At 40.8% G+C, this 16,774-nt stretch overlaps 1 protein-coding gene across 2 annotated transcripts in view; it reads left to right on the forward strand.

The window, feature by feature from the left end:
• Positions 1 to 16,774, forward strand: part of nicn1 (nicolin 1) — a 91,212-nt gene that overhangs the window by 38,539 nt on the left and 35,899 nt on the right. For both annotated transcript variants that reach the window (XM_042090066.1, XM_042090065.1), the window contains exon 3: positions 15,613 to 15,801. In XM_042090066.1, coding sequence (XP_041946000.1) covers positions 15,613 to 15,801 — 189 coding nt within the window. The remainder of the gene's footprint in view (positions 1 to 15,612; positions 15,802 to 16,774) is intronic.

Genomic DNA, 16,774 nt, shown 5'->3' on the forward strand with positions numbered 1-16,774 from the left:
ATATGGTGACCAGATTCATTTAATAATGTTGCAAAGGTAGGCTACTGCATCAATCCATAGGCCCATGTTTCATTAGGCTACTAAGCTATTTGTTTTGCCTTACTCTTTATTCATTTAGGCTAGGCCTTTTTATTCAGTTATTAATCATCTTCCGTCCTTCGCACTACTTGTGTAGCGCACGCATTCTCCGACCTGTCACCTGTCAGTCATCATCGGAAGAGAGGTGTTTGGAATTCCCACGTTACAATCGTCAGCCAATCAAGGTGGTCACTTCAGTCAATCTCGTGCATGAGTAATGACGTCACCCATAGCCACGAAGACTCACTCCTAGTTTAGGAGTTGTCTGAAAGGCTTTGTGAATAACTTTTAAGAGAAAACTCCAATCTAAAATCTTTAAGTGCGATTTAGGAGTAGCCTACTCCTAGTAGTAAGATAAAAGCCTTTGTGAATAGCCTACGACCCCAGTTATTCATCATCTTCCGTCCTTGTGTAGCGCACGCATTCTGAGACCTGTCACTCATCATCGTAAGGGAGGTGTTTGGAATCATGCCCGCGTTACAATCATCAGCCAATCAAGGTGGTCTCGCTTGCCCATTTACCCAAATTAATGGTCGAATATTACTGATGATCATTGTTATTTAAGAACATGCAGTGTGCGTAGGGTACCAAAACATCTTGCTCGTAAAAAAGCATCATAACGCACATTCTGGCGGGTCTGTTATTTACTGTAGGCTGCGCAAACCACATGCCTTTATTTTGGGCAAGCCTGCATTAATTCATTCATTCAACCTTTATTTATTCTCGGAGGGTCATTGAGGGAAGCCCTCATTTTCAATGAAGCCGAAATTACAGAAGCGAAGCAAAGCGCTCCACAAACAAGACAACATTCGAGGCCTTCTGTTGAAGAATTTTATATAAAGCCTGCGCTGACAGTAATCCTCCTGCTCCTGATAGACCTACCACAGCTGTGGATAGTGTGGAGTGTTCAAGTAATAACACAATCCAATGTGTGTCTCAATTGTCCCCCGCTGACCACCTCACACATTTCTCTAGATTTTGCAACGAACTTACATGACACAATGCCATAAAATATGCCAGTTTTAGGACACAGAATAATGTTTGTAATGATACCAGGTAGGCCAGGTATTGTCGAAGGTGCATGGTGAAGTGAAATTCTTACTTTGGAAAACAAACATTTGCCGATATCATCGCCGATCATCAGAATATTACAACAGATTCTGTGTTCTGGACTGTAGGTAACTTGTTAAGCCAGTGGTTCTCAAACTTTTATTTCATTCCCCACTTTGATCAAGGGGCATGACTGATGATAGTGGAGATAACGTGTTATCCCGAGGCTTTTGCAAGTCAGCATCTTCGACGGTAGTCTATTAAAAATATAAGTTTTCGATGTCCCAAACGGAGAGCCATACTTTATTGTTTTTAACGATCTCTATGTTACTCACAAAAATGTAGGCATGGGGACATGATGAAGTAGGTTATCCAACTGTCGTGTGTTAAATTATTGTGATTACGAGCCAGTGGTTTTCAAACATTATGCGTGACTCGGACATCTGACTAAATGCAACAGGCTCATATCGTCCTCGCATTCGCAAAATGAGGACCAGTGTTTTGTCAAATTGCAAATAGCTATTCGTTTTAACTATTTTTTTTACAAAAAGCACTTCATACTATCTTAATCTTGGAATATGGGGAGGGAAGTGGCGCGTCTGCAGTCAGCCAAATATGAATGTAATTCTGCGGCATAAAGCAGATGTAATTGTTTATTGTACAGAAAAATAAAAATGACATGTCAAGCAGTCAATTGACTACATTGCAGTCAAGAAGTAGGCCAAATTAATTTACGAAACCAAAACGTGGGTCATAGTTGTCTAAGCCTCTATTGCGTAGCCTGTTAAAAACGTAGCCAGAGTATTAAATCGGCAACAACATTGTTTTCTGCAGAAGCCTACCCAAGGCTACAGATTAATTCTGAACAGTTATTTCTCTACTGGCTCAATTATCACACCACTGTTTTGATTTGCGTAGTTGCGTTAACCCCAACACTGACAATAATGTAGACAGCAAATTTCGATTTTCGTGTAGTCAAGCCTTAAGCCATACCCAAGTAGCCTAAATCGAGGTAATGTTTAATTATGCCTGATTTATTTTGTTATTGAATTCGTAGGCTGGGATTACTCTCGGCAACAATTATGTAAGGGACGGCAGGCAGAGCGATGTACAGTGGCAGAGCGACGCACAGTGGCTGAAAGTGGTACTAAAGCTTCACGCAGCTTCACGCCGCGTAATGCGCGAATGAAGTGGTCATTTGAAAGCGATGCCCACTGTAGGCCTGCATTCGGGGAAACATATGAATCACGATTTTTTAGCCTAGAATTGATATCACGATTCTCTGCCACAATTTTTTCCCCCTCTAAGTGTAATATTTATTGCACACATGAACCATGACAAAACAAAACAATTTGGCAGTACCAAACATAGATTTTGGCACCTATAGCACATTGTGCATCATCACCTGTAAACATAGAGGTTTCAATGAACAAAGAAAATAATGGCCATTTAAGTACAGTAGGCTACCAAAAATAGTACATATCACATTGCACTAAATGGTCCTGATCCAGGCTCTATCTGAACTCCTTGAACATGTCTTTACATAACTAAAACATGTCAATCAACATACTGCAGCTACAGCTTCAATCTCTAGAGAAATGGAGCTTGTCAATTGTCAATTTAAGAACAGTATCAAAAACAGAATGATTTCTTAGCACACTCTTGAACTGCTTGCCCTTTTAGAGAATTAACATTCACCTGGCCATTCAGTTCGGTTTGAGTGGTTGGCTGATTCTCATCACTAGTACCCAGTGTTTTTTGCAGTAGTCTACTCTAGGCCACTACTGGTTCATTTATCAAACTGGTGCTTTCTCTACGTCCTTTGCCAATTAAGTTACGTAGTTCGGTAGAGAGACGTTTGAATAAATTAGCGCTTGCGATTGACATCACGATTGACAACGTTGTGATAAGTACAGTAGGGGGGGGGGGATTGCTTGGTGGATGAAGCTACTTGCAAGTCTGGTGGTGCGGGAGCGGAGGCTCCTGTACCTCTTTCCAGAGGGCAGGAGGCTGAACAGTTCGTGTGCAGGGTGGGTTGTGTCCTTGACAATCATTAGTGCTTTGCGGGTGAGGCGGGTGGTGTAAATGTCCTGCAGGGAGGGGAGTGGTGCTCCAATGATCCTCTTAGCTGTGTTAACAATGCGCTGGAGGGTCTTCCTGTTCTGATCTGTGCAGCTTCCGCCCCACACTGTGATGCTGCTGGACACGATGCTCTCGATGGTCCCTCTGTAGAATGTAGTCATGACGGGAGGCGTGGCACTTGCCTTCTTCAATTTGCGCAAGAAGTAGAGGCGCTGCTGGTCTTTCTTCGCCAGTGATGCTGTGTTGGTGGTCCAGGAGAGGTCGTCGCTGATGTGCACCCCCAGAAATGTTGTGCTGTTCACTCTCTCCACAGAATCTCCGTCGATGGACAGTGGTGGCAGTTGTTTGTGGCCTCTCTGAAAGTTGACAACAATCTCCTTGGTCTTGCTGACATTCAGCAGGAGGTTGTTGTCTTTGCACCATTTAGCCAGCAGGTCTACTTCTTCTCTGTGTTTTTAAATCACCATCTCTACTTCTTCTCTGTGTTTTTAAATCACCATCTTCTCTATGGTTTTAAATCACCATCAATTTGGTTTATTTCCTGTTGCATTAGTTCGACGACGCTGCAGCCTCCAAGGCTTTCAAACTACCATACTCGCTCCACTAGTGAAACACGTGACTAAAAGGCGCTTTGTCATTGGCTGAGGGTGAAGCCCTGGACTTTGTGAGAGAAGGGAGAGCATTGCAGCGCTTGGGAGCGCTTTAAAACTCACAGAAAAAATGTAGTAGCGTTTGTGATGCAGTCGGCCCGTAAAATTAAATGAGAATCGAAGTCAAATAAAAATGGAATCGCGCACAGGGGTGAATCGAGATCGCGATTTTATAACAATTTATCGTGCAGGCCTACTGCCATGTCAATGCAGTCTTTTTCTCCCGGTGGTGGGTAGGGCTGAGTTGTTGTTGGGGAGGCCAGCTAGGGTTTTGGCTCCTTGCCATGCATCTCTTGGCTTACCCTTCAGGAAGAGTTTCTTAACTCTCTCCTTATATTCCCTCTTTGCTGTTTTTAATTGTTTATTCAGTTTATTTTGAATGAGTTTGGACTCAATTTTATTTCCAGAGAAGAATGCAATTTTCTTTTCATTCAGGGTTGATTTCAGGGCTTTTGTTATCCAAGGCTTGTTGTTAGAAAATACCTTAACAGTCTTAGTAGGGACAATCAGAGGTGGGACCAAGTCACTGTTTGGCAAGTCACAAGTAAGTCCCAAGTCTTAGCACTCAAGTCCAAGTCAAGTCCCAAGTAAATACAGAGAAGGGCAAGTCGAGTCCAAGTCCAAGTCCCAATCTTTTTCAAGTCCTGAACAAGTCATCAGGTACTCTTCACTTAATAATGGCATTATTAGACTATCGATCATAATTTTAACACTTCCATCTAATCCACAGAATTTTTTTTTTATAAATACAGATTAAAATATGTTCAATGTTTCTGTCTTGAAATCTTTTACGATATATGCATGCGTATACAATATACACATGTGCATACCTGAGTAATCTGTACAAAACGGATAGCTACATGACAAATAAAAATATTGTTTTTCCAAATTTCGGAGCCCACTGTAAGGATGAGTAATAATTTGACTGATGGCATTTCACTGCGCTAGGCCACAGATTTGCCTGCAAACAATTTATTAGGCTGTCTGCCAGTGGCGACTCATAAGGGAAGCCAAGGTCAACACTTTTATATTATTTAAAAGATAATAATGACACAGTAATTTTGTTTTAAAGTATTCATTTCTTAAGAAATACTACACATGTGATGCTGTTTATCTCATTTGTAAATGGTGCACTGTCACTTTAAGCCCATTGTGTGCCACTGTCCACACATTCTCATAATGATCTTTTTTACCAGCTCCATTCCTATGGCTAGTCCACAAACTCAAACATTGTTTGTGCCACATGAATAGCACAATATTAACAATGATAAGCATTATATTAAGTTGGCACAAACAGCTTTCATTCCTTTGGAAATAGATGCATGTATGACATGATGCTTGCTTGACATTTTCTGTTTGCAATTAAATGTGAATTATGAGCCTGGTAGCCAGTAGCCACCTAGCTAGCTGAGTGGAATGCGTTTCAATCGGCATATCAATGTGCTTCATGTAAACAAATTATTGAATAGGCCTACTTCAAGACTCACCATTTCCATTAAACAAAGGCAAAGACAACTCTTCATATTCTTGTCCACTTTCCAAATCACAGTGAGTGCAGCCTATGTCATAGTGACCTGGATCTCATAGTTTATAACAGTAGTGAGAACCGGATAAATCCGCAATTTCCCCTAATCTCGTATTTGTTGCCTTCATGATTTCCTTTTATACGTTTCTTATATTTAAAAGAAAATATCAATCATCATCAACAATGACAAGCCAGCTGGAACCTGCCACTCGTTTTCTCTCCCTCTCGTGCGTGCTTAGATGGGGTTCTCAATTAAATGGAGTAGGCTAGCATAAGTTCAAGTTGGATCTTAATGGAGAGGACTCGAAAAGTATCATCTTTATGTAACATGCTGTTGGTGCATTTTGACATTGTAAACGTTCTCTAACAAGAGTGCAAATCAGTTTGCAGTAAAGCTACTAGTTATTAGCTAAATGTTGGTCGTTTCTCTGTCTCTTGGTGCCCTACACACAGTGCGTAACGCATGTGGGGGTAGCGGCAGCACTGAACTGTGCTCTGGACTGGCCGCTTGTCTCCGCTATTTTTTTTTTTTTTAGTCGCGGAGGGAAAGCATCTCTGGGGTGACTGGTCCACGATCAGGAAATTTAGTTTTTGACTCGAGACATGTCAAGTCGTCACAAGTCAAAGAGGCAAAGTCCGAGTCAAGTCTCGAGTGAATAGTATTCAAGTCCAAGTCGAGTCGCAAGTCATGCCGAATTTTATCAAGTCAAGTCTGAAGTCATTAAAATCATGACTCGAGTCTGACTCGAGTCCAAGTCATGTGACTCGAGTCCACATGTCTGGGGACAATCATCGCCTCACAAAGTTATGTAGTCGGTTACCACATCTGCAGCCTCCTCTAGGCTCTTGCCCTACGTTAGCACCTCCCAGTTAGTGCACTCGAAGCAGACCTGAAGAGTCTCAATTGCAGCATCATCCCACTTTTTCACCTGTTTTTTTAGAACACCCTCCTTTTGCAGCTTCGTGCGATAAGCGGGGATGAGATGGACAACGTTATGGTCCGCGGTACTGAGAGGAGGTTTTTTACATGCCTTGTATGCATTCTTTACATTACCATAACAGAGTTCGATTGTTTTATCGCCTCTGGTAGTACATTTAACATATTGGTAGGTGGGAAGTATTTTACTCAGTCTACAGGCATTAAAGTCCCCAAGGATAAGAACAGGTGAGTCCGGGGATGCGCATTCAATGTTGTGGACACACGCAGCTATGGTCTCAGATGCGCGTGTGACATTGCCTGAGGGCGGGATGTAAACAAGCAGGGATAACTGACTAAACTCACGGGGTAAATATCGGTCTAAATGACACGGCAAGCAGCTCCAAGTCAGGTGTGCAGCAAGAGTCCTTCACAACAGCAGTTCTGCTCCATTCCTGATTCACATAGACACACAGCTCGCCACCGTGACTTTTCAGGCTACTCACAGTGTTCCGGTCCAGTCTGAGCGGAGTTCCGAATCCGTCCATAGAGAGCTCTGAGTCCGCGATGTTATTATCCAACCAGGTTTCGGTGAGGCAGATCAGGTTCGCCTGACTGTACGCCCATTGGCAAGTTATGTTCACATGTAGTTCATCTAACTTATTCTGTAATGAGCAAACATTGGCAAGTACGATGGAGGGGATCCGTGGACATTTCGGTGTGCCGGTGAGTCTTTTCAGCCTCTGCCGAACTTCTCCTCTCCTTCCCCGCTTCCTTCTCGAAGTATCTCACCGGCAATCGTGGTTGAGGCTATATCGTCTCAGTTCTCCCCAGTTTTCCAGATTCGGGGCTGAATAATCCATATTCCGTAGTAGTAGCAGCAGATCATCTCGGGAGTACTGCAGTATTCCAATTCCGAGTCCCCCATAAGCCGCGAGTGATCTGGCTATCCGAAGTAGCAGCAGTAACAGTAGTAGACACTTCCTCATCTTGAATTTTGTAAAGTTCAGGCACGCTGGAAACTCTTTGATCAAACCAGTAATCCAAGTAGGCATGCGATGTACCATTCAATCACTTCAGCCAACTAGACACGGGAGTAAAACTTAAACAAACAAACAAAACGCACGACAGGACGCACGCCATCTTACAGCGCCATCTTAAGAAACCTGAAGAAGGGGGGGGGGGGGGGCAGTGAGAGAGAAAGTGAGTGAAAGTGATTCACTGTTTTGTGAATGTCAACAGCACATCATTATTCAGGCATGAAAACTCCTCACCTTTCGGCGAAATTCGCCGTTTTGAATCCAAAATAGGGGACTTGCGTGGTTCGCGCAGATCCGATGAGAAAATATTGTGGGGGGGGTATGGGGTTACAACTGAGTTTACAAATCACGCGCAGACGCGAACAGAACGCTTGCGCGTGATTTGATCTTGAAAGATCTTGATGCGTTGTAAGACAAGAGCCCAATTAAAAACTTGTCTGATCCAGCAATGATTATGTGAATGCAGCCCCTATGCATTTAGCCTATTAAACAGTGGAAGCTATTTTTTGCCACGGATGCAACGCGAACAGAACGCTTGCGCTGGAATAGCCTCCCTGTCTGTGTGCCTACAGATATATGCGTCTGAAATGTCAGCTGGAATGTGAGCCCGGCGAGGAGAGATGCTTATTGATGTCACAGGTGGGCTAGTTGAAACTTTCAACTTCTGTCAGAAAAAGACGTTGAGATTGGTGTAACAACGTAGCATAGGCTGTTAAGTTAGCGATATTGGACAGAAATATAGACATACTGAGTTCATTTGATGAAGAATAGGCTATACGTGCAGTTTGAGCCATCTAGATCAACAAAAGGTGAAGCAAATAGGCATACTTTATCAGTATAGCAAAGGCCAATGTGAATAACTAAACAGTTGAATTAAATACTCCTAAACTGGGCTTGTGCGTTTTGTCGAGTTCAGTGACAAAAGCAGTGTTTGCCATGGTAATGTATTTTAAGAAACGTTCAGTGGCCTGATCAGTAGGCCTAGTCTGTGTCTACAGGGTTTAACATGTAATGTGAACGCTGTTCACACAACTTTATTGGTTGGTTAAACACACTAGCACAATGCCACAATCTGTAAGTAGCCTAGGCTGCAGGTTAAAACATTTCAAACCAATTTTACAAATTAAAGCCTAGTCTACTCTACCCTAGTTTATTTATTACCTGGTTTGGTCTAACAAATATTCAGACTTATCAATTCAATTCAATTCAATTCAAGAATGCTTTATTGGCATGACAAACTCACTTATATTGCCAAAGCAGTTATACAATAAATCTTAACACAAACATGTCAGTAGATTTTCATAAGAATAAAATAAATAGGTAAAAGTAAAATAAAATGCTGTGTATAATGCAGTATGTGTGTGTGTGTGTGTGTCTGTGCGTGTGTCTATTTGTCGATATAGGTCACTCATTGTCCCTCAGATTGTGGCATGTTGATACATACTGGGCAGCAAGATATGCTTTATCTCCTTCTCCTAATAGTATCTTTAATTTTGATATGTCATTAAGTTCATTAAAATTAGGAATTTCTGAGTTAAATTTGTTGAAGAAAAGGTTTCTTGTTTGATCGAAGGATGTACATTGTAGGAGGAAGTGCATCTCTGTCTCGACCTCACCTGTCATGCAGTAACCACATATTCTGTGTTCTTTTGGTTGCCATGGTTTTCTGAGTCTTCCTTTTTCGATTTCCAATTTGTGGTCACTTAGCCTGTACTTGGTAAGGGTCAGTCTCTGTTTCAATCTCTGACAGTATTAAGATATTCTGCTAATTTATATTCTCGGTTTAGGGCCAGATAGCTTTGTAATCTGCTTTGATTTTTAGTTTCTTCTTTCCAATATTCCAAATAGGATTCTTTACATTGTTTCATAATTGTATTATGAAACAATACACACTCACACTATACTGACTTTGCACACATTCACTCCTCAGCACTCTCAAACATTTCCCAACTCTGAACTCACACTATACTGACTTTGCACTCATTCACTACTCAGCACTCATGACCCCCCCCCAAACACACACACACACACACACACACACCTACAAGACTTTTAGCACTTTTACATCCCTCTCCCTATGCTACAGACCTTTTATTTATTTTCTTATTTCATCACACGTCAAAACACACACACACACACACACATATATCTGACTTTCTCCAACTTTTGCACATCTCCATAGAACCTTTTATTTATTATTTTTGATTTCTCCTCCATCTACCCATGTCCTTGATTGCCTAGCCTTTCTGCCCCACCCCCCCCACCCCCAACACACACACTTACATCATCACTTCACATACATACAACACACTGCTTGCTACAGTAAGCCTCCTCTACATACTTGCTGCACACTGCCCCCCCCCTACATACACAGCACATTGTCTTCAGGATCTTCTCCAACACACATCCTCTACATACTTACAGCACACTGCCCCCACCTACACACACACACACACAGTCACTGCTCCACTCCCCTCCCGCCCACACACACATCTTCACTGTCATCACTCACATACATCATACATACAGTACTCTGCTTGTAGTAGTAGTAATAGTAAGTCCCTGCCCCCCTCCCCCACATCCCCAACATACTTACAGCACACTGCCCCCCCCCCCCCCCCCAATACACAGCACATTGTCTCATGAGGAAGCTTCCCCAACACACATATTGCACACTGCCCTCTCCCCACATACACAGCACACTATCCCATCTCCCCTGTCATCCCCCCAACACACACACCAAGACCCCTGGCAGTTGGGTTAGCCCCTTGAGCCGTGGATCTGCCCAAGGTTTCTTCCTCCCAAGGTTTCTCCCCCCCCCATTAATGCACAAATAGGCTGACACCAGACATAATTTCACTGCATTTCTTACTTCCAGTAACTATATGCATGTGACAATAAACATCCTTGTATCCTTGTAATTTGGTTTACTCTGATTGGTTGTTGTTGTGAGACTGATCAGAGTGGGTGTGTGGCAAGGCAGTTAGTCTCTGCAACAACTGATGTAGGGGACTTTTTTCTGGGTTCAGCTCTTGGGTTTGGAGGGCTTTAGAATGAAGGGTGTCTTGTGGGCTGGATTTAAGGTGATTTAGAAAATTGAGTGCTCTTTTGTTGATGTTAATGATTAGTGGGTACCTAATTCTGCTCTACATGCATTTGTTGGTGTTTTTCTCTGTACTTGTAGAATGTATCTGCAGAACTCAGTATGTAGAGATTCTATTGTGTGTTTGTTCCAGTGAGTATAGCTATGATGACTGAGTGGACCCCATACTTCACTACCATACAGCGCAATGGGCTGGATGACACTATCAAATATTTTAAGCCAGATTTTAATTGGAATTTGGAGATTATAAAATTTTCTTTTCATTGCATTTAGGGCTCTTCGAGCTTTTTCCTTTAGTGCATTCACTGCCATGTTAAAACTCCCTGATGCTGTCATTGTTATACCTAGGTAGGTATAGCTCATGGTGTGGGGGATGATGGAATTGTTTATTTTAAATTGGTGTTTGTTTTCTTGGCATAAAGGGGCGTTTTTGGAAAATCATTACATTTGTTTTGTCTAGGTTTATCTCTAGGGCCCAGGTTTTACAGTACTTTTCTACTATGTCTAACTGTAGTTGTAGACCTTTTTCAGTAGCAGACAGTAGAACCAAGTCATCAGCAAAACATAGAGACTTCACCTCTCTATCTAGGAGGGAGAGGCCAGGACCAGGACATTGCTCTAACTGGATAGCAAGTTCGTTTATATATATATTAAATAACGTCGGACTTAAATTACAGCCCTGACGGACACCTCTCCCTTGGGTGAAGTATTGGGTTATTTTTTCCATTTATTTTTTCCATTTATTTTTTTCAATAACAGCACATCTGTTATTTAAATACATGGATTTAATTAGGTCATACACTTTACCCCCTATCCCACAATTTAGTAGTCTAAAATAGAGCCCTTTGTGCCAAATAGAATCAAACGCTTTTTTAAAATCAATGAAACAAGCAAATATCTTGCCATTTTTTGTTTGGTGAACATGTTTATTAATTAAGGTGTGGAGCGTATAAACATGATCAGTGGTACAGTGTTTTGGAAGGAAGCCAATTTGATTTTTGCTTAGAATGGAATGTGTATCAAGAAAATCTGTTATTCTCTGGTTTAAGATACTGCAGAACAGCTTTCCCAGGCAACTGCTGACACATATGCCACGATAATTAGAGGGGTTTGATTTGTCCCCTTTTTTGTGGATGGGGGGAAATCAGCCCTTTACACCACATGTCAGGAAAATGTCCTGACTGTAAGATGATGTTGAACATTTTCAACACTGCACCCTGCATCTCGGGTGCTGCATTTAAGCATTTCATTTTTAATGCTATCTGGACCACAAGCTTTCCTTGGCCGTAGAGAATTTGCCTGGGTGGTTAATTCTTCCCAGGTAATTGGAAAGTCAAGGGGGTTTTGGTTGTTTTTAATTTTTTCTTCTAATGATTGGAGTTTTTCTTTTATTAAATGTTGATCTGAATTGAGGTCATTAATTGGTATGTTTTTGTATAGATCTTCAAAGTGTGCTTTCCAGATGTTGCCATTTTGGATGGGTAATGCTTGTCGTTCCTTTGTGTTGAAATTGTTCCACATATCCCAGAATTGATTTTCATTAATGGCCTTCTCAATATCTTCAAGTTGCTTTTGGCTGTAGTTTTGTTTTTTGTTCCGAATTGTATGTTTATATTTGTTTAGAATGTCATTGTAATGAATACGTAAGGCTGCGTTGTTTGGTTGACAATGTTTTTCATTTGCTATTTTTCTCAGGTCTTTTCTGATGGTCTTGCATTCTTGATCAAACCATTTGTCAGATCTTTTTCTTTTTAAAGGCTTCCGTTTATGCCTTATGAGGTCAGCTTTGATAGCTGCTTTATGAAATATCATGTCATTTACGGCCTTGTTTACACCTTCATTTCCAAGGTTATATTTGTTTTGATCATATGTTGATATGTCATTTATCAGATCTGGTGAGTTCAAGGCCATGATGAACTTGTCTCTACTGTCTGGGGCCCATCTGTAAGTGGGATGTGAATCACATAGTTTACAAGGTTCATTTTTTGTTTTGCTCTTTTGACCTGAGAGGTTAAAGAACACATTGATCTGACTGTGGTCTGAAAGGGGAGATTGCTCTCTGACAGTGAATGCACTGATAGTGGAGAGGTCCATGTCAGTGATTGCATAGTCTACTACACTGGATCCAAGAGCTGAGGAGTATGTGTATCTCCCTAAAGAGTCCCCTCTGAGCCTACTGTACCATTAACTATATACAGGCCTAAGGCTCGACAGAGTTGCACTATCTCCCTGCCACTTTAGTTTATTTCAGAGTCAAGGTTGTTCCGGTGGGTGATGGTTGGTGTGGTAAACAGGGGAAACTGGCCAAATACATGGTTGTTTCCCTGTGGGTCAACAATATCAGGTTCAGTTCCTGTTCGTCCATTTAGGTCTCCAATTAGAAGTATGTTTCCCTGGGCCTGGAAATAGGCAATTTCTGAATGAAGAGTTTCAAAAATGTCCTCTTCAAAATATGGGGAGTCTACTGGGGGTATATAGATAGCACAGAGGTATATACTCTTATCATTTATGCCCAGTGTTTGATCTAATCTTAACCAAATGTGTGATTTACACTATTTTATTGGTAATATCTGTTGGCAAAGATTTTCTTTATACCACACCAAGATACCTCCCGATGTTCTGCCCTTGCGTATATTTTTAAATTTTATAGAGGGCACCATGACTTCATTATATCCATTATATATATATCCATTATATATATATATTATATTCATTTTATATATATATATATATAAAGATAAAAGATATCTTATTCAGACTTATTCTAATAGTCTACTATGAAGTGTCCATTAGGCCTGAAATCTTCAGACATGTTTGATAACTTCAGGCACAAAGAAATAAACAAACAAAGAAAGAAAACTCATGTAGGAGAGGAGGGCCAGGCTGAAGCATGTTGCCAAACAGCTTCACACTTAGGCCCAAGCCAAAAAGAAGAAATAAAGGTATTTTTTTGTAAAAATTCGTCATTTTCTAGTTTGTTTTCTTTATAAATCTCTGGTTTTAGGCAACTTCATACTCCATGGAAGCTATGCACTATTGGCAACAATGTCACTCGCGCTTGTTTTGCTATAAAACGGCCATTTCCCTCTTCGCGAGCCCTTCTCACCTTTTTCACCCCTGACCCGTTTTCATGCCTGATTATTGCCTATTTGTATAAAAGTCACACATTTTACATACTGTATTTCCATGTCAGATGCCCCGCGAATTCACAGCATACCATGTTCGACATTTAACTAGTGTCCAAATTTGCTGAACTTTTTTACCACGTGTCTGATTTGACTGCATCTTGTTGGTTGTGATATACACTTGCATCTACTACAGGTAGCGATGACTTCTGATGCCAAGTAATGACCATTTATGATATTTTGTAAAATAGTAGGATGTTTACATAGCTTAAACTATGTTTATTTAGTTCCCTATGCCTGTTTCATTCATCTCGTTCATCACCAGGAGGGAGGAATTAGACATTAGTCAGCCTTTTCCAACAAATTAATATAACCATTTCTCTAATGGGCTACATACTCTAATGAGGCAACACTAACAAATAACACTCGTGTACTATTTTCAACCGTGGAGAAGTTAAATCCCCTCTCACAATTAGCGACTGAGCGCCTCCGTAGCAATATGGAGACGTCGTTGCTCTGCTAAGCTCATGAGGAATTTAGGGGCAGCCGTGGCCTACTGGTTATCACTTTGGACTTGTAACCAGAGGGTTGCCGGTTCGAACCCCGACCAGTAGGAAGAAAAAGATAAACAACGATGCGAATATTGTTGTCAAAACCTCAACCCAGATTCGAACTCTTGGACAGGTACTGTTAATTGCTACGCACCGGCGGCTGTCATCAGCTGGCCTCAACGCACTGCGCCACAGAATTGACGGCGTGTATGGGTGAAAAGGGGGTAAATAACAATAGAGTACACTACTGTCTCACCAGCACATTTACGTTATGTTTACGTTAAGCGTAATTCAAATCAGTCGTTAATTTACAAGCCAATATGAACCAATGAATTAACTTGATGACCCTGAATAAAGGAAAAACAAATGATTTCACAGATTAAACTAAGGGTAGTCCATCATTAAGTCTGTTATGTGCAGGTGTGCCCGTTCACATGCTACTAAATGTCATTGACCACCTTAGTCCAGACTACTGAAGTTAGGAAACTATCATGAACCAAAAGTACTATGTAAGTATGACAGTTTTGGGAAACAGTCGTAACTTACATGTTGGTTAGTTGAGCGATGCAGTAAAAAGCTAACCTCCATAGGGGAAACTCACTCCAGATCGGTAAAGTTACCTCTGCACTTAATAATAATGAATTTACCTGTTGTATCTTCATAGACCTATCCAAAGCTTTTGATGCTGTTAACCATTATATTTTATTGGAGAAATTGCATAAATATGGGTTTAATGATCTTGCACTACTATGTTGAGTCCCACAGGGATCCATTATTGGACCATTATTATTTGTCATCTATATTAATGACCTGCCAAATGGCTGAAATGTTCTTCAATTATGTTTGCAGATGACACAACCTTAATTCTCTCTCACTTAAATTTCAAATCACTGATAAAAGAAGCTAATGATGGTCTAGCTGCCTATGGTACATGGTTTAGATTAAACCATGACCTAAAATGTCTATTCCATGTGTGTATTTAGATAGATAGATAGATCGATACATACTTTATTGATCCCCAAGGGGAAATTCAAGATTTTTGACAGCTGATCGTTTAATGTCACTTCCAATTATTACATTTTTAACTTATTTGCCTTAATGTCGTCTAGTGATTGGCCCTTAGTATTGCACTGTTAGCCATTTGGGCTGCCGGCGACCCGGGTTCGATTCTCGCCCTGTGGTCCTTTCCGGATCCCACCCCGACTCTCTCTCCCACTCACTTCCTGTCATTCTCCACTGTCCTATCCAAATTAAAGGCATAAAAAGCCCCCCCCCCAAAAAAAAAGCCATTTGGGCTGTAAGGGCTAAAGCCGGTCAAACTTGGTACTCCTTTGATCAACGTAATCTAACTCTCGAGGGAGTGTTCGTCGTGGTGAAAAAGATCCTAGGTTCAATTTACTATGCAATTACACTTTATATTGAGAAGGTATTACTTTTTGCTTTAAATTCACATAATAGTTAAACCCCTATATGTCATTGTTTGGTACTGCAGGTTCAGGAAATTTCATTTAAGAATTACTACTCAGCCTTCCTGTCAGTGCGTTTGCTAAGAAGAGAGGAAGGAAATCACGAGGGTGCAGCCTCTGCGAAGTGGGTCACTTGTCTAAGAAACTTCCCACTCATGGCCAACCCTCACACTGAAGCAGGATCACAGGACTACTTCTCAGTCTTCAGACAGCAGGTCAGTGGCACCTTTTTCCCCTTCCCCTTTGTCCTCACTTACAGTACACTAACCCTAAAGTTGACTAAAAAGAGGAATATAAAATAATTTGTTAGAAATTGATATTAATACCTTAATTAAAAAAATGAGTAAAAATCCAACATTTAAGGACACCAATTTTCTTAGTGAATGAAGAATGTATCGTAACTAAATAAATGTTCTTCCTTAAAATACAGGGGTAATAAGTATTTGACCCCTATGTTAAATTCCCATAGAGGCAGGCAGATTTTTTATTTTTAAAGGCCACTTATTTCATGGATCCAGGATACTACGCATCCTGATAAAGTTCCCTTGGCCTTTGGAATTAAAATAGCCCCACACCATCACATACCCTTCACCATACCTAGATATTGGCATGGTGTTTTTTTTTTTTTTTTTTTTCAGTTAGCCTATTAGCTGGTTTGATGCTCATTGAGTTCAATGCAAATCAAACTAGCTGAATGTACTGTAGGTTGGATATTTCAATGAGCATTTAGTAGGTTGGATATTTCCTCATTTTTTCACTTAAGGCATCTAGAGTGCCTTGACATGTAAAACGAGACATTGAGAACTTTGAAAAAGCACTGGTAGTTTATTTACAAGACGATTTATACAGACAGTACCTTTATACTGACAGAAGTTTACCGTTCGCCGCCATCTTGAATTTAGTCATGATAAGTCGAGCGACGAGTACGAATGAACAGGTATGATAAGGGACCAGATTCCAAAAATAATTCAGTAGAAATGCATGGATTCCAGTTGCTGCTACTGGAAGCAACCGTGTTCGTGCTGATCATTTTGCATCCCTAAAATATCTATCTATCTATCTATCTATCTATAATATATATATATATATATATATATATATATATATATATATATACACACACACACACACCGTATTTTCCAGACTATAAGTCACACTTTTTTCATGGTATGGCTGGTCCTGTGACTT

This window comes from Alosa sapidissima, chromosome 4, assembly GCF_018492685.1.
Source record: "Alosa sapidissima isolate fAloSap1 chromosome 4, fAloSap1.pri, whole genome shotgun sequence".
Taxonomy (NCBI): domain Eukaryota; kingdom Metazoa; phylum Chordata; class Actinopteri; order Clupeiformes; family Clupeidae; genus Alosa; species Alosa sapidissima.